The 22,819-nt window shown below is 26.0% G+C and overlaps 2 protein-coding genes and 1 long non-coding RNA gene across 7 annotated transcripts in view; 2 read left to right on the top strand and 1 right to left on the bottom strand.

The window, feature by feature from the left end:
• The window catches only part of LOC100158725 (lysosomal alpha-glucosidase), a 13,016-nt gene extending 6,579 nt beyond the window's left edge, over positions 1 to 6,437 (top strand). Inside the window, exons 7-19 of the mRNA XM_029491420.1 lie at positions 1,987 to 2,088; positions 2,802 to 2,942; positions 3,150 to 3,266; positions 3,322 to 3,533; positions 4,063 to 4,196; positions 4,629 to 4,780; positions 4,844 to 4,992; positions 5,060 to 5,144; positions 5,235 to 5,416; positions 5,525 to 5,610; positions 5,682 to 5,884; positions 6,042 to 6,210; positions 6,385 to 6,437. Of these exons, the coding sequence (XP_029347280.1) occupies positions 1,987 to 2,088; positions 2,802 to 2,942; positions 3,150 to 3,266; positions 3,322 to 3,533; positions 4,063 to 4,196; positions 4,629 to 4,780; positions 4,844 to 4,992; positions 5,060 to 5,144; positions 5,235 to 5,416; positions 5,525 to 5,610; positions 5,682 to 5,884; positions 6,042 to 6,101 (1,623 nt within the window). The 3' untranslated portion in view covers positions 6,102 to 6,210; positions 6,385 to 6,437. The remainder of the gene's footprint in view (positions 1 to 1,986; positions 2,089 to 2,801; positions 2,943 to 3,149; positions 3,267 to 3,321; positions 3,534 to 4,062; positions 4,197 to 4,628; positions 4,781 to 4,843; positions 4,993 to 5,059; positions 5,145 to 5,234; positions 5,417 to 5,524; positions 5,611 to 5,681; positions 5,885 to 6,041; positions 6,211 to 6,384) is intronic.
• LOC100167654 (cell division cycle protein 27 homolog) overlaps positions 4,774 to 22,819 on the bottom strand; it is a 21,572-nt gene continuing 3,526 nt past the window's right edge. Inside the window, exons 1-16 of one of the 5 annotated variants that reach the window (XM_029491425.1) lie at positions 21,131 to 21,300; positions 20,228 to 20,303; positions 19,484 to 19,631; positions 19,038 to 19,317; positions 18,864 to 18,973; positions 17,864 to 18,040; positions 14,918 to 15,038; positions 14,683 to 14,826; positions 14,413 to 14,605; positions 14,142 to 14,322; positions 13,855 to 14,080; positions 13,639 to 13,766; positions 13,277 to 13,394; positions 12,954 to 13,157; positions 12,762 to 12,900; positions 10,218 to 10,805 (exon numbers count right to left, since the gene is read on the bottom strand). In XM_029491425.1, the coding sequence (XP_029347285.1) occupies positions 10,738 to 10,805; positions 12,762 to 12,900; positions 12,954 to 13,157; positions 13,277 to 13,394; positions 13,639 to 13,766; positions 13,855 to 14,080; positions 14,142 to 14,322; positions 14,413 to 14,605; positions 14,683 to 14,826; positions 14,918 to 15,038; positions 17,864 to 18,040; positions 18,864 to 18,973; positions 19,038 to 19,317; positions 19,484 to 19,631; positions 20,228 to 20,303; positions 21,131 to 21,154 (2,337 nt within the window). In that variant the 5' untranslated portion in view covers positions 21,155 to 21,300 and the 3' untranslated portion in view covers positions 10,218 to 10,737. Of the gene's footprint in view, positions 4,884 to 7,242; positions 8,798 to 10,217; positions 10,806 to 12,761; positions 12,901 to 12,953; positions 13,158 to 13,276; positions 13,395 to 13,638; positions 13,767 to 13,854; positions 14,081 to 14,141; positions 14,323 to 14,412; positions 14,606 to 14,682; positions 14,827 to 14,917; positions 15,039 to 17,863; positions 18,041 to 18,863; positions 18,974 to 19,037; positions 19,318 to 19,483; positions 19,632 to 20,227; positions 20,304 to 21,130; positions 21,301 to 22,819 lie in introns of those variants that run through there. The other 4 variants (XM_029491423.1, XM_029491424.1, XM_029491421.1 and 1 more) reach the window with 4 other exon arrangements.
• On the top strand, positions 10,437 to 11,402 carry LOC107883475. Its single transcript, XR_001679324.2, has 4 exons — positions 10,437 to 10,553; positions 10,643 to 10,851; positions 10,916 to 11,035; positions 11,120 to 11,402. It is a non-coding gene; the product is annotated as an uncharacterized LOC107883475 (long non-coding RNA).

Below are 22,819 nucleotides of genomic sequence, written 5' to 3'. Positions count from 1 at the left end.
ATAAAAACAAAAAAAAAATATTTTTAAAAACTAGGAAAAAAAATAAAATTTTCATAAGTTTACTGGTTGTTATATTATCTAAAAGAATATATAAAATAAATTTTTTTAAAAAAACAAAAATATTAATTGAATAATAAAAATCTATATTCTATATTTTACATTTTGCGGACATTAGACGGTTATAACCATAGATTTTCTTTAATATTTATGTTGTAACCAAGGTGGATATATATAAACCATGATTTAAGATAAAACAGTATAGCTATATTTAAAAAAAAAATACCCAATTTTTCAAAGGTAAATATGATGTGGGTATATACCCCGGTATTTACCCAAAATATATTTCTTACCCGTTGGGTATTTACCCACAGCCCATCACTACTCAGAACCGGCCCAAACTTTAAGCGGCCCACCGAGATTTTCTCCTAACCAATCCGGGCCTGGGACTGGACGGCATGATGGAAGGGGGGTGTGTCCAAGACCCTATTTCATAATTCTAGGAAGTTTTTTTTTTTTTTAATGTTGAGGAGAGCAGTATCTTAGAACATATAATATGGATGGATGGATGGAGGCACGGAGCACATATAAGCAATGAGTCAGTAGTCACTGTATAATAATTAGATGCTTAATGTGTACATGCGTGAGGTGAATTGTCTCATATTTATCTGTTGGTCGCTAATTAAGAGGACTTATAGATATCTATAATTTTTAGCTGTAAAAACATGTCTACAAAAAACAAACAAAATGGCATTAAAAAGCCATACCATACCAAAGCCATAAAGAGTAAAAATACCTATTACGTAGTTCAATCTTTAGAGGGAACAATATTTAGGAGACAACCTCATGGGTGTATTTTAAAATATTAATTATTATAAAAGTTAGTTATTTAAAAAATTTAAAAAAAAGAAGATTTTCATGATTTTTATAACAAACTGTATATTTAGATTTTAGAATAATACAAAACCTTGATGATGTTGTCTTCAAAATATTGTTCTCTGTATAAATCTTATAATAGGTATTTTTACTCTTATTGTCATTTTTTAATAGCGTTTTGTTTGATTTCTGTAAACATGTTTATTGTTTAAGTAGGTAGTTAGAATTAATTTTTCATTGCTACCATATGTGCTTAATTTATATGGTAGGGATAACAATTTAAATAGATAAATATGTGACATTTATCTTTACCCATGGTCAGTTTATTCATCTAATACAGACTTGTTGCTAATAGTCAGTAGTGTACGCAGGATTATGTTTGGTTAAGGTTTTACTTAAGTAAATAATTTACATTATTTTTTTCTAAACAGTTTTATTATAACAAATTATAGTTAGTTTCAAATTTAGTCTACATTTACAGTGTTTAATCTGGTCATCTATAAAGCCTCTTCGACCTATGATATATGTGGTAATAATCGATGGACGACGATACACCATTGATTATGGCAGACGTTTAGCAATGTTCTAAATCAGCCAAAAAAAAACGTTAACTATGATTATGTCTTATTATGTCTTTGTCATATTCAACAATTTACTTTATATCTATTAAAAATGACCAACAATTGATCTGTCATCTGTGTATATCAAAATGGTGGTTAATAAGATTTTTTTGTAGAAAAAAGAAATTTCAGGGAGGGTCAGAACCCTACCCCTGCGTACACCACTGCTAATAATATGTGCTTTAATTTATCGGGACATGGGTCCATCCATAATATGTGATCTAAAAGTAGGTTTAGTCAATAGGTATTAGGTTCCTAAGTATTTAAAACTAGAGTTTAAAAATATTTTATTGTAATAAATAACTTTTATTTTCATAATTAATAATTATATAGCTGAATGTAACATAACATGTTTACTCTGTATTATAATAGTACCAACTTATAAACATTATTAATTATGTATAGGTACATAATACATATATAGGTTTCTTCTTAGTTATATATAATACTTTATAGTAAAACATTATTAATACCTACTCATAAACCATTTCAGGACACTCACTGGAATGACATTGATTATATGGATAATAAAGACGATTTCACACTTTCTAACAATTTTAAGCAACTACCCGAATATGTGAATAATTTACACAAGGTAGATCACACATTTTATTTACTTGTTTTGTTTTGAAATTATATATCTATACAGGAATAATGAGCTACTTATATTAAGGCACCTAGTGCCAGTGATTATGTCTACAAAAATACACTCATCGGGAATAATGATCGTGCTCTGTAAAATCAACTTAATTTGATATTTTTTTTTTACTAATAGAGGGTAATCTAGTATCTTCTAATATATAGGCTGCATTCAAGCCGTTTTTCAATATTTTAATATATAAATATATAATACACCCTATTAACCCTTCGTAAATATGTATACCCGTATAGGGCAATAGATTACTGGAAAGTTATAATAATTTATTATTAAGGCAGCTACTAAAATATAAATTATAATTTTAAAATTGTATGGAATTGTGGAAAAATTGAAAAATCATCCCCGGGCCCCTTAAGTTAAGACTTAAAATGTTGATTATCACAGAAAATATTTTTCAGTAGTTCTGCCTTTTTTTCTTTTTTAACTATTTTGGAAACTGGGAAGTATATTTTTCTTAATAACTATGATTAGTGGCGTACAAATAAATTAATAGATTAACCATAACATGAAAAATATCATAACTTAAATTTAAAAACTTTCAAATTTGAATATATTTGGTATTGCAAATGCTACACTTGCAACACCTAATTTACACCATTGACTATCATAAACTACAAAAATGATTTAAATTTGTATTGAATTCTGCTTAGAATGGAATGCACCATATAGTTATTTTGGATCCAGGCCTTAAATCACGACAGTCTAATGGAACAATGTATGTTCCTTTAAAGGATGGTCTTAACGACAATATTTTTATAAAAAACTCTGCTGGTCAACCATTGGAAGGAAAAGTATATATTTTTTTATTTTTTAAATGATATTGTGAATTTATGTAGTTTGATAATACAATTTAACAAGCATATTATACTCAATAAGTAAGAGACCTCAAAAAAATGTTACTGTTATGTGCTTTAGTCAGACCTACAGTGTTTGAAAACAATATCATGTGGTTTCCTAGCTCCCTTCTAATATTAAGTATCTACACTTTATATTTTAAGGTTTGGAATGACATTGGAACTGTATTTCCTGATTTTACACATCCAAAAGCAACTCAATTCTGGAAAAACCAGCTTTTAAATTTTCACAATATTGTAAAATTTGATGGGTTATGGTTGGTGAGTTTTAATATTAAACAAAAAATGATTTTTATCTGATGTTTTTTATGTAAAGGATATGAATGAACCGGCTAATTTTGTCAATGGTGATTTGAATGGATGTTCTTCTTATAAATCTGATCACTGGGAAGTACCTCCATATATCCCTGGTATAGTTGGTGGCCGTTTGAACTACAAAACTATTTGCATGTCTGCAATTCATTTTGCTGGTATTCACTATAATTTGCATAATTTATATGGACTTGTTGAAACTATTTCCACTCACGAGTAATAATTTGATTTATTTGTACTCTGTATGTAGTTTAGTTGATAAGTCTATTACTATAAATTTTGTTATACCTATTAGCTATTGCAAAGTTTATATCAGTTTTTTGTCAAGTAATCTCGAGTTATATTAACTAAAAGCCTAACTCTATAGCTTGTCCAAAAATCAAGAACTAATAGACAAAGCAAAAATCATAAATTATAATACAATTACAATCACTACACTGCTATTGCTACTTTAATACACAACAACTATACATGTTATATAAACTTTGAATAGTTTAAATAATATTATTAAAATATAAAATAAAATATTGTTGTTGGAATATTTTAAATATACTTTTAGATAAAGCAGGACAAATTTTTTTTCTCATTAATTACCTATGCTAGTAGATGATAGGCTATGCATACATAATTGTGGCAACTGTTTTTTGTTAAATTATTTACCTAACTACATATAATAATATACTGTATTAAACATTTTACAAGTATGCAGTATTATTTATTATTTTTAACTTTATACTTTTGTTAGTGCATTGTCAGAAATAAAGAATACTAGGCCTTTTGTCATTTCAAGATCTTCTTATCCTGGTTTTGGACATTATGCTGGTCACTGGACTGGAGACATAAACTCTTCATGGGATGATATGAAACAATCCATAACAGGTATCATAGTTTTTTTTATCTGTAAGTAATGAATACATGTCCATGCACATTATGCTGTGACCCCATGTTTTGACAAAGGTTGTAATATATCAAAGTTATTTATCTTATAATGATTGGCAAGAAATAGATATATTTTTAGACTCATTCAAGAATCACGCATTAGTTATAAAATTTTACAGTTAGCACTTACCCATAGGGATGAACTGGTGTGTTTTGAAACACATGGCCGGTGTGACACCCTCCTCCACTAGCAAATATTTTTAACAATATTAGTCTGCACTTGGTAAAATTTTTCGATATTTCTATAGGTATCTAGATGGTGATTCTTAAGACTAAATCCCCCATGAATTTGTTTTAAGATCATCCCTGCTTAGCCAGGTTATTTATTTATTAAGTATAAATCAAAAACTACACTGTTGTTTCTTATTTCAGATATAATAAATTTTAATTTATTCGGTATTCCCCTAGTTGGGGCAGATATATGTGGTTTTCACCACGACACTACTATTGAGTTGTGTTCAAGGTGGATTCAATTAGGTGCCTTCTATCCATTTTCTAGGAATCATAATGGCCAGTACATGAAAGTAATATATTTTACAAATACCCAAAAGTTTTGCAATTGATTTTTATTCTTGTAATATTCTTAGGACCAAGATCCAGCAGCTTTAGGATCAAACGTTTTGTCATCTGCAAAAAAATCATTGATTACTAGATATTATTTATTACCATATTTGTATTCATTGTTTTGGAAAGCTCATGTTTACGGAGAAACTGTCGTTCGACCTTTGTTTTTTGAGTAATTGAAGATAATAATTGAAACCATGCAAGCTTCATTGTAATTTAAAATGTTTATATTTTAATAGATATCCATATGATGATAATACATATGGCATAGACACTCAGTTTCTATGGGGTGCAGCCTTACTAATCTTACCAGTTTTAAAAGAAGTTAGTAAATTATTAATATTTTTTTTATTAGTACCTAGTTTAAGTTACCAGTATAAATGTAAAAAAATATATTAAAATAATTAATTTAAGAAAAATCATCATGTGTATGTATATCTCCCAAAAGATATATGGTATGACTTTTACAATAAAACTGCAATATTGAGCAACGGAAATCATTTTGTCATAACAGCTCCTGCCGACACTATACCCTTACTGGTACGAGGGGGTTTTATTTTACCCACACAAATGGCTGCTTCAACTACAACATTAAGGTACATAATGTGTAACAATTATTTATTTATTTTCTATTTACTTTTTGTTTTTACTAATGATTTTTACTTGTTTCATACTTTTTGAATATGTTACTTAACTTGATATAGTCGTCAAAATCACTTTGAACTCTTAGTAGCAACTAAACATGACCAAGCAACCGGTTTTTTATTTTTTGATGATGGAAAGTCTTTAGGTATGATTGTGCGCAATTTTACAGACTGAGACTTTGTTTTTTTATTATGCCCATAATCTGTTATTTTGTAGATTCTTGGAAAAATGATTCATATAACAAAGTACAATTTAAGCTTGTGAACACTACATTTTCCAGTATAGTGGAGATGAATAGTTATATTGATGACAACTTTGTATTACAAAATATTACTGTGCTTGGTGTCAAACAAGGACCGACCAATTCACAAGTTAATGGAGTTCCATTCAATGGTTATTACTTCAATAAAACTGAACAAGTAATTTGAAGAATAATTATTAATTACATATTATTGTATACATACATACATACATACACACATATTAACATATTTATACATGAATTGTATTATTAACTGTACATTACCCATAGACAATAGACTTTAACTAATTAATAATATGTTTTATTTATTGTAGGTTTTATACTTCAAAATGTTAAACTTAAATCTAAGGATGCCATTCAATTTAACATGGTAAATTGTGAGCATTAATAATGAACAAATTTACATCTACATAATAAGAAAGTTATTTAAAATAAATGTCGAATAATAACCACAAATATGGTTAATCTTACAAGATTAAATAGGTCAGTTCATATTTTTTGGTACTTACAATAATATACATAGTTACCCATGTTTGAATAGAAAATTACATTAATTAAAACAATTTGAATTTATATATATATTGTATAATAATAATATTAGATTATTACTTGGTTTTTAAAAAATTAATGTTTGTCTCTACATTTATTACAAACTAGGAACCAACTACACAATTATAAATTATGGACCAATAAACACAATGATGAATTTACCCTTCTGATGCCTCAAAATTAAGTAGTATAAAAAAGAGGAGATTTGCATTTGTTATATTTTTATAACAAATTTATGTAAGTTTCTACCCATAAAATATAAAATATGCAATCTAACATTTTTATGCATAAAATCATTTTATTGACATTTTGTGGCAAGATAATTGATTGAATCAAAATTTTATTTTCTACAACTATCATTAACTGTGTTTTTTTCATGTTTTAAATTTATTCAAATAATGTTGTGATTAAAACATTTAGATATTTCAAATTTTCTACCTAACCTAAATTCGCAATTTTAAAAATAATAAATTTCCAATATTGAAATACATTTCAAATTAAAAAATATCAACTCATTAACACCCAGACATTCCTTTTTATAAATGAAAAAGAAATTGAGTAACTACCTAGTTCACTACCAGCAATAAATGAAACAATTTTATGGTATGTTTCACTGTCAAAATATACAGTGAAACCCATACTAAAATAATAAAATAACCAGTGAATCGTAAGTATGTAAATTGTGGTAAATTGAAAATATTGTGTCAATAAAAATCTCTTTATCATTGACTGGTTGAAACTAGTTAAAATTTATATAATGTATACAACATTTACATTAACATCATATAATATTATAATATATTCAAATCGATGAATAATATTGTATTGAAAATATAGTTATTTTTTATAAGAATGTCACCATACCTTTGTATTTTAAATTCTTCTATAATTCTATTATGGTACTAAGAGTTATTGATATCAATTATTCAAAATAATTACATTCATTAGTAGACACTACACAGAAAGTGATTTTCAGAGTTTATATTAATTGATTATAAATGCTATCACATTTTATTTACTTAGAATAGATGTATTCAAATCAATGAGTAAAGTAATAATTCATTTTTTATCAATACAGAACATTTTTTTTCCATAAAATAAATCACTGTTACAAGCTTATTATTTCCATCATCAAATTTTCTAAATTAAATATCTAACTGTCTAAGTGTAAAACAACATTATCAGTTATGTCTGTACAATAAATATTTATTAATTAAATACAGGTATAAAATTAACTTAAATTAAGTATTTAATCACAATCACAATTTCATTTAATTATAATTAATTAAAAGTTCCAAATGAATCTATATAACCAATGCATTATGTAATATCATGTTGAAATTCAGTATTAATTTAATTTAAATGTGAGAGTAGATTTAGTTCAACTTTATATTTAATATTTTCTGAATTTTCCTTTAAGTGAAAAAAAATATACATTTTATAATTAGTGTTTATAATATTTAACTAAATGATTATAAACATTGATGAAGAATACAATGATTTTTGTTACAAAATTATGGATTAAATTAAATATAAAATTATATTTGACAAAAACAACAATACATATTATATATAACTATTAACTGCATTGATACATTTGGTGCATAGTGGTGAAAGGAAATGCAGATATTTTTCATTCAAATGCATTGAAACCCTGCAGTATGTAACAATTACTGTTTTATACATTTTTTTTGGAGTAAAAGTTTCTAGAGTAAAATTGTTATAAATTGAATATTATGTAAATATTTATTTTAATAATTAGTATTATTATAATATTACTACAATAATACAAATTGTTAAAAACTATATATTGATATTAGTCAAATACAATTTTATATTCATTTTGTGGCTTAGATTTTTAGAGCTAGATTAATTTAATAAATATTTAGTTATACATTATATAACTAGTTATACTAACATTTACAATTTTTTTTTTATAAAAACAGTAACAATTGGAATTAAACTAATAGTTGTCATATTCATAAGAACTTTCGAATGTGTATTATAATAGAACGAAACAATTAGTTTATATAAGAAGTTGCTTACAAAATGTATATTTACATTTCATGGTGTATAAAATAATAAGTTACTGGTAATAAAATATACCAAGTAAATTTAGATTAATAAGAATTATACACAATAATATTATATTTTTAACAATACAAATTAGCTCTAAAAATCAGGAACTTTATTACAAGCCACAAAACTTATTTACTGAATACAAAATAAATTTTTAAAAAAAAATAAACAAATAAAAATAGGAATTGTTAAAAATGAATTTGGTTCTACAATATACTTTATTTGTAGTTTTTAACCAAAACCAGCTTTCATTTAATGATGCATATCTCAACAGTCTTTTTTTATTATTATGATTTTTTTTTGTTTTGAAATAACCACTAAAAATAAATTTTCAAGGCAATAAACAATTTAAAAATATTAGTTAAGAAGATAATATAGATTATAATGTTATAAAATAAATAAATACATAAACGAACAATTAAATTACTGCATCAAGGGTCATCTAAAAAAATAAAAATGTTTATATTTATTATAAATAATAATACTTTATCACATGTCAATATTTTCATTAATTTGAATTATATAATTTCAGTTTCATTTTATTTAATTGATGTTAGTATGTAAAAATTTTAATTTTAATACTATTTGAACTTTATTCAAAATTAGTATCAATTTATCATATCAAATAATAATAATATCATATCATTTTGGTGAATTTTAATTTGTATTTTTTATATAATTTTTAAAATTAAATTCATTAAACTATAAATTAATACTAAAAATTACACACTAATACAGCTTTATTTTATTTATTAACATGATCATATTACTTATTAATGTCCATGATGTTTTTAATTTTATAATGGACTTAGAATAAATGATAAATAACAATGATATATGTACATCATAAATTACTTCATCTGAAAAAGGTAAGTATTCCAAACTAGTAAAAGGCAGCTCTCAATATAAACAAAACTTTAATACAGCCATATATAAAGTTATAACTAATTAAAATATAATTATCTTTCTCACATCCTTAATCTGGTGCGGTTCTATAATAGTCATAACCTCTTTTACAATTTCCAGTATGTCCTAACTAAAATTTTAATATACCTACAAATTAACAACCAATTTATCTAACTTTATGAAACCAATATTATTTTTTTTTCACTAAATATAAATTATAAATGTCATTCTTTCAATTAATTTACTATGGTGAATAATCAGATACTATTGTTTATAAAGTCTGTATAATTATGTTTTCTCACTCATCAACTACAATATTTACAAACAACCGACCAGAGTCAATAACTTACATACATGAATAAACAGAATACAATTATACATTATTTTGACATATTAAAGTTTAATATATATTTGAATTCATGATACCAACTTGTAACTAAATAATGAATTATTAATTTAAATTTAAAAATAAAAACTATTTATAAATTATATGGGGAGGGGTCTTCATATTACATTTTCAAGCTCTTTGACCGAGAAAAAAATTTTAACCAACATTTATATAGACAATTACCATAGGTTATTTAATATATTGTATTATAATAATTATTCATAATCATTGTAAAGAATAGAAGATAGGTAACAAAATAAGGTACTATTACATTGTTACTGTATTCCTATGTGTCAGTGTTCAGAATTTTCTGGTTATTAATCATATAAAATGATTTCACTAGTCATTATTTTCCACATTTAAATAACCACCCCGTGGAATAGTTGAATATTTTGAACTATTTGATATGTAGTAGGTAACGGGTTAGCAAATAACCGCGTTCATCAATGAAATTTTTTGCATTCTCGTTAAAATTCTATAAGTATTTGCTTTACTTGACACCATAGGACAATTAGAGGGAGACTATTTTAAGGGCTAAACCCCCCAATCATTTCCTACATTTTTTTTTAAAGCTTATTCAATATTATTATAATAAGTCTTCAGCCTACCTTCAAATCTCAAACGCTATTTGCACAATAGGGGAATTTTAATATACGAGCATAAAACAGGCGACAATAAATTATTTTTCAGTCTTAATCTGCCATTATCATGTAAGTAAAAAAACTTAGAAACTTAAACGTTTCACTGCTACTTAAATATTATAATTTCTACATAAATTATAAACTGACATTTTTGAATTTTTAAGCTTTATCATACACTATTTCAGCAGTTCCCAACCATTTTAGTTGTGCAGACCACCAATTATGTAAAAAAAACTTTTGAGGCCCACTAACCTAATATACAGGTATAAAATATAAACACACATAAATAAGACAATAAAAGAAATAAAGACGTATGATGTTATAAAGTTATGTATTGTTATGCAATTTTAAGTTTACTGACCCTTGAATTAGACTCTACCAGTGTCCGTGGCCCAGTATTACATTGCCGCATTCCATGGGTTGGGAACTGATATACTATATGTTGATCTAGGACACATCGCCGTCGCCACTACGCCGTAAAAAAATTTTGCCATCACCATTTTGACATAAGGCCACTTCGCCATTAAAAAATACCCAATATGTTTTAAAAAAATTAGATATGTAAGTACTTAAAAATAACCTAATCAATACATTAATATACTGCAATACATATTTTATATATTAGATTTTATAATGAATGTTTACTGCCTGAATTGATCAGTTCACTATTTGGCAAACATTTTTTAGTTAGCGACATAAGAGATCCGGTGACAATTTTGAGAGAACAGGAAGCCAGAAAAAAATAGTAAGTAGTAAAGTGTAGGTAAGCACTTACTTAATAAATTAACAATGTAATTATTAATTTTAAAATTGTTATATTTTATTTTAGGTGACTATCTTTAATAATGTGTCATAGAAAAAAAGGCCTACTAAATAGTACATTTCAGGGTATGCTGAAAATGTACTGAGTACCATTTAATTTGTTTTATTGGTTGTTTTTAAATTGTAATAAAAATATAATGTTTAATAATAAACATTATAATAATAATAATAAATTAGAAATTTATAATATACATTTGTCACATATATTTTAAGAAGTAAGTAATTAATCTATAAATATAAATCAAGCTATGCTGTACGCAATTTATTGTGCCTTATGGCGTGGTTATGGCCTGCCATGGCGCCGCCGATACAGCGCGCAACGCCATATTTGGAACGTTGCATATGTTTTATTTTGCGCTGACATCCTCTTAATTGTATATTTCAACAACGAGCAAACATAAATTCTATAATGCACAGCCTAATATGAGATAAGAAATACCTGTTATTAAATTATTATCTTATGTACCTATGTTTGTTTATCGTTAAACGCGATTATGAACTTACACAAACTCTAAACACGCAGGTCACCGGATATGGGAACATGATAAACTATTTTTACCATAGCCATAACAAATTAATGTTATGTAGGTACTTATAATGATCAAAATATATCTTTTAAATCAATTATTATTATTATAGTAAGTATAGTATTTTTTAACGGCGAAGTGGCCTTACATTGAAATGGCGATGGCGAAATGGTTTAACGGCGAAGTAGCGACGGCCATTTGTCCGTGTTTGACTATAAGTTGGTGGTAAAAATTGTTTTTCTTGGACAAAAAGCTTGAAAATTTAACACAGAACCCTGTTGTGGTTTTTTTCATGTAGCATTTATAATTATTGAAAATTGTGGTACACATACACAATTTTTTATTTAATGGAATAGTATTTTTACATTTTTAGATTGTATAGTTGCAATCTGATACTACAAAATTAAGTATACAATATTGAATATACCATATTATGCTTAGATTTTAATTTTTATTGCACTAGTATATTATGATCTAAGATTTTATTGCCGGGTTGCATGAACCATTTATTAATTTAATGGTTCAATAAAATTGAATGGGCCACTAAATCATATTTAAGAGACCATTAGTTCACTATTGATTTGTTAAATGTTTAGCGACTGTTCATGGAACCTGGCATCAGATTATATGCCAAAATAATATATAATAATTAAGTGTAAGTTTTTGACACTGGTTGGGCGTACCTTAACTTACCGAACATGATTGGGTGTCTAGACACGGATTATTTTAAGTAGTGTGATAATTTATCTATAATCTTCATTATTAAATTAAAAATGGTATTAAAACAAAAAAAGAAAATAGTGACACTTGAAAGTATACAAAAACTTTAATATATACTTAAAAATCATACTTTCTCACTCATTGGTTTTAAAAAACTTATGTTTTTTTTTTACGAAACCTGATATTAGTTTTAATCAAGTTAATTATTGATTGACTTTTACAAGCTTTTCACTACAAAATTACATGAGAATATTGTTGTATTATAGATTTGATATGATAAAAAGATGGACATAATTACAAAAATCAAAAACATTATATTATGCACTTTTGATGGATTGTTTTTCAACAAAATAAAATGAAAATTATGACATTTACCATGAATTTCAGATATTATGCACTAACCTGAATCATCCAATGGGGATTGGTTATTTGTCGGATCTATTGCTTCTTTAATTTGATTACTGGCCCCTTTTGGATCTAAGTCAGTTGCTCTATTAAAGTTCATTAATGCCAAGTGTATGTTGCCTAGTTTTTTATGTACCTAAGAAAAATTAAAATTAAAAACTAAAAAAAAACAATGGTATTATACCATACTTTTCCAGTTAAAAAATAGACTAGAGATTCCTTTGGCACAATTTCTTTCAATTCTTCCAACTCATACAGTGCTTCTGGTAATTTACCGAGTTTAGAATAAATTTGTGCTCGTTGATATTTACACATTGGATGTTTAGGTTCTAATGTTAAAGCAATATGTAAAGTATGTAACGCTTGGTCAGGTTTGTCCATACTATTTTGTACCTGTTGAAGAAATGTTGCAACATAGTAAAAATCTTTGAAGTAATATAATTATAATATAAAATAAAATGACAATTAAGAAACAACTTTTGATTTAGATTATAAGAATCTATTATACTTACAACAGCAATATGACACATGATTAAAGCGCTACTATGATTTATTCTAAGAGCTCGCTTATAATGCATTTCAGCTAATTCATACCGTTCCTGTTTTTGATAAATAGCACCAATTCCATACCTAAAATATTGATAAGTCATTATCAGCGTATCTTAAAACAGTGTTAATAGGTTCATGGTATTTCATGGTATAAATATGGTAGAAAGTTAAAATGAATGTAAATATTTTGAAAATTTCATTGGGTATAGTGAATAATAATGTAATACATGTAGTAATAAAAAGCTTCATGCCCATACAAATAATATTTTATGATTTACAATAAAATAACTAGGAATTTAAATATAATATATAAATATTCTTATACCAAGATTTGTAATGTCTTGGATCTAATTTGACAGCTTTCTGGAAACAAGTAATAGCTTTTTCCAATTCTTCAGTGACTAAATACTCATTACCTAAAAGTGCATATGCATATGGAAAATCTGGATTCACCTATAGGTAAAATAATAAAAATGTACACAATTTTTTCAGTCAAAAAAACAAATCAATATTATAAAATATTAAAATAATATTTACTCACTTGTATAGCTCTTTGAAAATATTTTATTGCAGTTTGGTGTTCTTTTTGCAAGGAAAAGCAATTACCAACAACACACCATGTAGATGAAGAATTTCTATCTAAAGCAGTCATGTCTTGTGCTAGAGCAGACAAAGCAACCTCTTTCTGTTGATGCCATAAAGATGTACTATAAAGTTCCATTAATGTATCCCTATATGGTTCATGCTCTTTCACTTCGCTAAAATATCTATGGAAGATAATTTAAATCAATAATAGTAATTTATAAACTATTTATATTTAGTAAATACTTTATTGATTGTAAATAATCAGACTGTTCACAATATGCTTTGCCAATCATTGACAATACAAAACCAGTTTTATACTGTCGTGGCGGTAAACTTTGAAATAGTTGAATTGCCTTTTTACAATTAAATTTTGACAATTGCAAATACGCAATTCCAATATCTCTAAGTAATGACAAAAGTCCTTCTAAAAAAATAAATATAAAATTGTTTAATTTAATAGTAATAACTAATAACATAAAAAATAATAAAAATTGAGTTAAATGTCAATCATCACCTGTAGTTTTTTTTTGTAAATTAAGAGCTTGTTGAGCAAGTGTCAATGTTTCTACTTCAACTACTCCACGCTCTTTTGGATGTCTTTCAGTTATATCAGCAAAAACTGACTTTTTGGGTATCAATCCACTTTTTATTTTACGTGTGGCTGATTTTGGGCTAGCAAATTTTTTATTTGGACTCTTAGTATTTTCCTGAATAAAATATTGTATTTACTTTATTATTATTTAAATGTTTAATATATAGATTTTAATTTTAAAATAAAAGTTACCTTAACCGAACAATTGTTGGTGATTATTCGACTACTACGTCTTACAACATGTGACATTGGACTTGAAGGCATAGTTATTTGTTGAGTTCCCAAATTGTTAATATTACTTGTATTCCCTGACTGACTAAATACTGGTTTAGAACTCTATTAATTTAATGTTAAAAAAAAAATATTGTAAGTAATACATCAGCAATAAAATAGATTCTAAAATAAATTAAAAATATTCCAAACTTACTCTTTTTGATATGAATTTCTGATCATTAGTTTCATTTAATGTAGCTGAAGGAACTAAAACCATTGATTGGGACGAACAAACAGACAAGTTATCTGAATTTTCTAGAGGGAATACTCCAAAACTATTTTCAAAATAGGAAAGATTAGTTTTCTTTTAATAATTAACCCTTTTATAGTTTTTAAAAATAAGACTATGGCAAAAATTCATATAGCGTTATAACTAAAGCCACCATTATGTAATTATGAAGTAAAAATAACACTATAATGATATAGAATAAATATATTACATTACTATTCAATCAATAGAAGTGATAAAATTAACTACCAAGAGTATTTCCGCAGGATTGGGTTTCGAGTTGGTGTGCCATATACATAAAAATGATCAACGAAAGACAATAATTATAGGGCAGTACCTTATTCAACACAATAAATACAATATTCACATACTGCATTCTTGATTGAGCCGAGCTGACTAGCAGAAAAACAGTACCATAATTGGAACAAAGAGCAATTAAGAAAAATACACTTAGGTAGGTACTAGATAGGCAACGCCTAAGATGAGAAGATTGTGTAAATAGAAATTTAAAAATGAAAGACACAAGGTCTGAGGGAAGCAGACAAAGACAGAGAGAGATGGAGATTATAGGTCAGGAACCAAAATAAAATTTTTTATTGATAAACAAAGTCATTGTTCGATTTAACATTCATATTTGAAGACGTCTTAATATCTTTCTTAGAACGCAATATAAATTAATATATGATTGTTCAAATATGATGGTAAAAACATTTATGATAACTAGAGCTCGGACTTCGATGCATGTTTTTTTTCTGAAATGCTTGACATGATGTTTTCTAAGATACAAATATGTTTCAAGTACACACTACACTGATAACAAACTTTTATGGGGGCATATTTTGAATTTTTCAAAGCTTTTGATGTTGAAGTGCATTTTAAAACTATTTTAGAGTATTATTTTTTTTTTTTTTTTTGGTAATGGTTTGTTATAGCCCCACCCGGGTGATTGAAATCTTTATAGCCCTGCCACTCAGGTTTGGTATCTCCCCGTCATCCATAATAATAAATATATTGGAAAAAATATCCAAAAGAATAATAATAATTATAATAACAAATAGTATACAAGTAATAATAATTGATTTTTTGAATATGTTTAATAAAAATAATTATTATAAAATATTTCTTTTTTTTAAGTATAGATATATTATAAAGATAAATATTAATTAAAAATGTTTAGGTTTAAGTGATTCCCAACAATTTAGAATTGAATGTCATAAACACTTACAGATGGTACCTAATCAGGGCCGTATTAAGAGACAATGTATGGGGAGCAAACATAAATATGACACCCCTAATTCAAAATACGCCCTTTTTTTACAAGTAAATAACAAAAAAAATTTTCTCTCTACGCTTGAAAAACTATTATACAATATACTTATAAAAAACTATATGCTTATCTACTCTTGCCACACATAGGTATTGTCTTTTACAATATATTTAAACACAAGAACCAGATACAATTTATACAAATTAATAAAAACAAAAAGTTAATAAATTATTCCATACACAATATGTCATCATTATTAATTTCAAATTCATATCTCATGGTATATGATATATTTTATACCAGGGGTGGCCAAACCGCAGCTTGCGTCATAGACTTTTGCGGCTCGCATCTTAACGTAACATTAGACGTAAATTAACGTAAATGCCAAGATGTAAAAATAAAAAGGTCATATAATTATATAAATAATATATAATAATATGACCTTTTTTTTTTTATATCTTGGCTCTTCCATATTTATTAATATATTTGGTGGCTCGCGAGTCTCTTCTCGCTAGCCACCCCTGTTCTATACCAATAGCTATGAATTATTGTAATGATAAACAACTAAGGAAATAGGTTTACTATGTTTAAAATTTTAAATATTATATAATAATAACATTATCCTAAAAATTTACCAAGTTTAAAACTTTTATTATTTCTTGTATAAATAAATAGTATAATAGATACAAATAGATAGGAATTTAATAGATATTATAATCGAATAACTAGCTACAGAGTCTCAGTAGTCGGTACTGCAATATAATGGTACATGGTAATATCGTATGCGGGCAGCTCGGTGCCCTAGCGGCTATTACATGTCAATATATTTTGTAGTGAATAGTGATAATTAAAAATAGTTCGATTAGTACGTAGGTACTAGGTATTACGAAAACAAGGTCCATAAACAGCGTTCTCTCCCAATAAGTACCTAATAGTTCTAATTTAAGATTCCATTATTAAATTTTATTAAGGTACCTAATAATAGTAATGGTTCTTTTTTTTTGTCAAATTATTATATTGTTGACGTGATCAATTTATTATTGATGGCAGGGAAATAACAAACTTGAGTGGCGGGACTATAAAATGTTCACTTGTTCGGGTAGAGCTATAACAAACCAGTACTTATTTTTTTAGGTCATTTTTTAACTTGTTTTTAGTAATATTTAAAAAATATATATTTAATATATAAATACAAATATTGTTCTAAAACAACATAATATAATCTTCTAGTTTATAAATAAAACGATTCACAAATTTATATTGATTTCAGAAGAAATCCGGGGTCTACTGGGGAGTACTTTTAGAACAAATTTTTAGTTTATAGTTCATAAATTTATTTTTTGATATTTTTAAGGGAATTTAAATTTGATCCCTAATGAAAAGATCATAAAAAGAAAATTAATTGACAGACTTATTATACTTAGTACACTCTGTGAGACTTTTAAGTAATTAAGAATTTACCTAAAAATGCATCAGACATTTGGTTATTTAATTATTATTATGAAACGGCATGAGACTAATACAAATTTAATTATTAATCTTAAAGCTAAAGTGAAAATGTTATTATCTTATTCTAATAAAAAAGAAGTTTGTTGTTAATTTACCTTGGTGTCAATGGGCTGTAAGCATTTTCATTAATCACTTTTACTTTTCTCCCTATTGGTCGAACAAATATTGCTTTAGCATTATTCATATCCGGTGTAAATGGCTGTATACCACTGGATATTGAACTATTACTACTAGGTACAGACATGTTGACCATTTTTTGAGCTGGTGTGCTACTAGAATTAACAATAAATTATCATAGATTCAGATGTAATACCATAAATATTTAAACATATTGACTGCCACGACTGCTGTAAAATCATTAGGATGTTTTAGTGTTTTTAGTCACACTGTATTATTATGCTAGAGCTAAACGGCCACAAAACTTATATCAAAATGTTATGACTTAAGCACTTAACTAATGTTTTTAATAATAAATCTGTAACATAGAAGACAATTTATACAACATGATGTATTATTTACATTAATATGAAAATGTATCCCAAATATTTATCAGTCCAACTTCCCAAAACTTCTAATTTTTTTGCTATAGAAGTTCAATTAAAATATAATTATTATATTATGACAAAAATGTACGACATATAATTAGGAAAACTACTCAAAATAATTTTAATGATCAAAAAAATTATCATGCTGACTGAGTGGAAATTGTTTTAATATTAATACACATTTTTTTAAAATGGATAAAATTTTAAAAATGTTACAATAAAGGTACAATTTTTAATTTTTAATGTATAGCATAATATGGTGATAAGTACCGAAAACTTATATTACACAGGCATTGTTAGGTCACAGGCTTGTCGACGTAATGTGCAAACAGTCCCGGCAGCTGCAGTACGTACTTATTTTATATTTTTATATTTGTAATCTATAAGAAATTTAATTTAAAATACTCTGGTATTTGAATAATCGTGTTTTTAGACCAATAATTTCCCAAAATAATGCTTGCTGCATTTCATGAATGAAGCAATAGAATGTTAAATACACCATTTACAATTCAGTGATGGCTTCCAAAATGTTAAATCATTATAAGCTTACCTATTAAATGTATTTACTGATTCATATGAAAGATTATATGTTGATAAAGGTGTTGAATTGACATGAGAATTTGAACCTAGACATTTATTAAAGTTGTCTAAATTGTCCACCTAAAAATAATAAGAAAGCAAACTCAAAATACAATTTATAATATTTAATATTGAAATATTTTACCTTAAATATTTTAGTGGGTTCAGGATCAGGTTTAACACCTCTGTCGCATAAGTCTTGGAATGATTGCCACAAAAAAGGATTTAAATAGAGAGCCTTCCGACAGGCCTCAGCAGCTAAATGTGATCTCTCAGAACGCCACCAAATGTGACTTATCAGTTGCAAAGCAAATGGAGAACTGTCGCCATAATCAGAAATTATGGTTTCGATAAATGATGAACACGATGAAGATGATATTAAATCACCTACATTACCAGTTAACACAGTTTCCGCTTCAGACAACCTATAAGTTGATTGAAAAAATTAATTAATAACATAATAAAACAAAATATACCTGTAAATTATTTAGTATATACTAGTAATTGGTTGAACATTCTCTAAAAAAATAACTATTATATTTTAGTATCAGATGTACAAAAACATAAAAAATAATATTGAAGTATACATACTTGTGAAGATCAACACAGCAACGGGCTAATAAAAATTTGCATTTTTCTGACACTATTTTTTTTCCACTCAGAATTGTATACGCTTGAGATGGTTTACCCGATCGATAATAACAGGTAGCCAGTAAAAAGATGCTTTCATCTGAATCAACTATAATATAATTTTTAGAATGTATTATTAAAAATCAATAAGATATTAGTTTTTTATTAATTGTTAAAGATTTTCTATAGTTTTGAGGTGACATAATAAATATTAACCAAGAGATATTCATTAATAATAATGATAACATAACATTATAATTAAATTAACTAAAAATGTATTTGCTTTTAAATTTAATACTTGTAATTGTAATGTTTTTTTTTTTTTTTTATATATAACAAATAATATGTTTATATAGAGTTAAAGAAACTGGAAGAGGTTAAAATATATTACAATCATAAGACATTTTTCAAACAATAAAATATTATTGATTAAAAAGAATAAAAGCAAAATACATTTAAATGAAAAAACAATAGGTATGATTAAATCAAATTTAAACTTTATTGTGTCAAAAGTATGCTAATATTTAATAATGAGAACTCAATCCTTGCCAGTACTACAAATTTTAAAATGAACAATTAAAAATATTAAGATAATTAAATCTCAATAAATAATGAAGTTTAAACAGATCGACCAACAATGTATAAGCCTGCAGATCTGTTAATTTTAAACTTTCTTTTCTTATAAAAATATTTAAAAAAACTTACATTCTGCACATAATCGTTCTGCAAGAAATATTGCATCTGAATAAGCATAATGATTTAAACAATGCCAAATTGCAGCCTGTGAAATATTAAATTACATAATATATTAGTATATTAATAATTTATATAATATAATAGTAAAATGTATTTAAGCTATAAGAATGTTAAAAACCTTGACTTTAAATTTGTTGATAGCACGTTAGTAAATTTTGACGATTAAGATACCTATTATGAAGTTTAAAAAAAAAAAATTTTAAGAATAAACCAAAATTGGGTTTTTAAATAAAATAATAAAAATCTAACATAAACATTCAAGCCTATTAGAATAGTTTTATTTGTTTAAATAAATAATTTTAAGTACAGGTGCCTCCAGTTTTTAATTTACATTAATCATATAAACAACAATTCAATACTTCATAAAACAAAATATTAAATTGTGGATATATAAGTAAAAATTTACCAGATTAATATTTTTTGGTTATTAATCTTAAAAAATAAAAATATTTAACTGTATACCTAGCTGACCTAATAGCTACCTGTAGTAGGCAGCTATTTATTTAATTGCGGTTTCAAAAGGCTGGAAACATAAATTCACGTTTAATATTATATTTTTATATTATTTATTAGTTTATTATTCGACCACTTAAATGTTATTAAAGTTGTTTGAATGAAAACTAATTATTCTCAAACTACTTATCTATTGTACATTATACCTAAAGCAACTTAACATATTTTATGTATTACAAAAAACGTAATTCACTTTTGAGTATACAAAATATGCAAGTTTTAATTATGTGATAATTATATGTATAAGAAAAATAGGTATGTTTATTCTATATTTTAAACTTCAAAACCATCAATCATTATTGTTGACACAGGTTTTATTCCCGAGAACTGCCTACTTACTTGAATAGGTTCTTGAATAATCATCGTAAACAAGTATATTAATTTATATGTAAGTATGAGTATTGTGCACTATAATAATTGTTCTTGGTTGAATGTAATTAAAACACAAGCACAATTCAATAAGAAGTTAAAACTAAAATTAGGAAATTAATATAAAATATATTTTTATTGAGTTGCGACTTTATCATGTAGTGAAAAATGAAAGAAGCTAAATTGATAAGAATGACAATCGTACCAACCTACTTTTATATCATAGGTACATCGATTCTCATTTTTCTTTAATAACATTATTAACTTGAATAACTTAACGGACGCATATAATGTTCCAGAAAAAAAACGGCCAGAATGTAGATTTGTCGAATGTTTAATTACAGAAAATAATATTACAGAATTAAAAACAACCAGAATATAAAAATCTTAGAAAATATTTGAACAGAAAATAAAATGAACAAAAACATATACTACTGAATGTAAACTGATAAGACCTACTTAATTAATTAATATTAATTCAAATACTTAAATCGTAAATATATTTTATTCAAAACGTTTGATATTATTCCTATTACTCAATTTTAATATAGGTATTATATTATAATCTACCGCAAGCCCGTAAGGGACATTTTGAAGAAAACCTATAACATAAAATTGTATTCATATTTCTAACTTTCGATGACAAAATTAATATCCAAATACGGATAATAACTGCAGTATTTCCAAATTGACAAATTAGGTACAATATTACATATTTTTTTTTATAAGTACCAATAGAAAATATTCCAATTTGTATTGAGTAAATAACCTAACCTAAACATTATTATTATAATTACATCTATATCTGTAGTCTAAATGTGAAGTAATTATCAGTTGGTCAATTAGTCTAATTACCAAATAAATTTAAATTATTTCATTTGATATCTTACATATATTATCTACTTACAAGTTACAGTTATAAATTTCAAATCTGAAATCGTGAAACCATAATTAATACCTGTGAAAATTTGGTAGTTCTACAACAAATATGGTGAGAGAAAAGTTGTCCCGCGCAATACAGTTTTTGCTATGTAGTACATATTTTGTAAGATGGAGACAACACAATATGCGGATGTGACATCCTTTTAGGGCCGTTCTTACAATGTACGATAAAGTGTCGGTTAACGCTAACCGACTGATAACAGATTTTTTTACCGGTAGAATTCGGCCGGTTAACTTTAACCGGACATTGTAAGAACGGTCCTATTGTCACAGCACGTGTATACAGTGTACATGGGCGATATAAGGCATTTAGTGCTAGAGTGCGACACCAAATTCTCATGGTCTAAAAAATGGTGTTGGACATCATTGGAAATTTGTAATTAAGATGTTGGCAGTGCACGCGTTAACCTGCTAATATAAATATAATATATTATGGTCTCGTTTATAAGTTATAACAAACTTTCTAGGTGTGAGGGTAAAATATTATTTGTGGGTACCTATATGAAACTTTAAGAGTATATTATTATATTTTATAGTCCACGCAATGACATTTTCAAATGTGATTTTTTGGGCAAAAATTAATTTAACCTTCTTTAGTAGGGTTTTTTTTATTTCTACGAATGTCAATAAACTTTATTTGTGAGTAAAATACTTGAAATTATCCAAGGCTCCTACTATATATTACATGACATTTGAAAATATTAAAATCCCTTAGTC

The sequence above is a fragment of the Acyrthosiphon pisum genome, chromosome A3 (assembly GCF_005508785.2).
Source record: "Acyrthosiphon pisum isolate AL4f chromosome A3, pea_aphid_22Mar2018_4r6ur, whole genome shotgun sequence".
NCBI classification, from domain to species: domain Eukaryota; kingdom Metazoa; phylum Arthropoda; class Insecta; order Hemiptera; family Aphididae; genus Acyrthosiphon; species Acyrthosiphon pisum.
The sequence above is the reverse complement of the archived record's forward strand: the minus strand, read 5'-3'. Positions and strand labels throughout refer to the sequence as shown.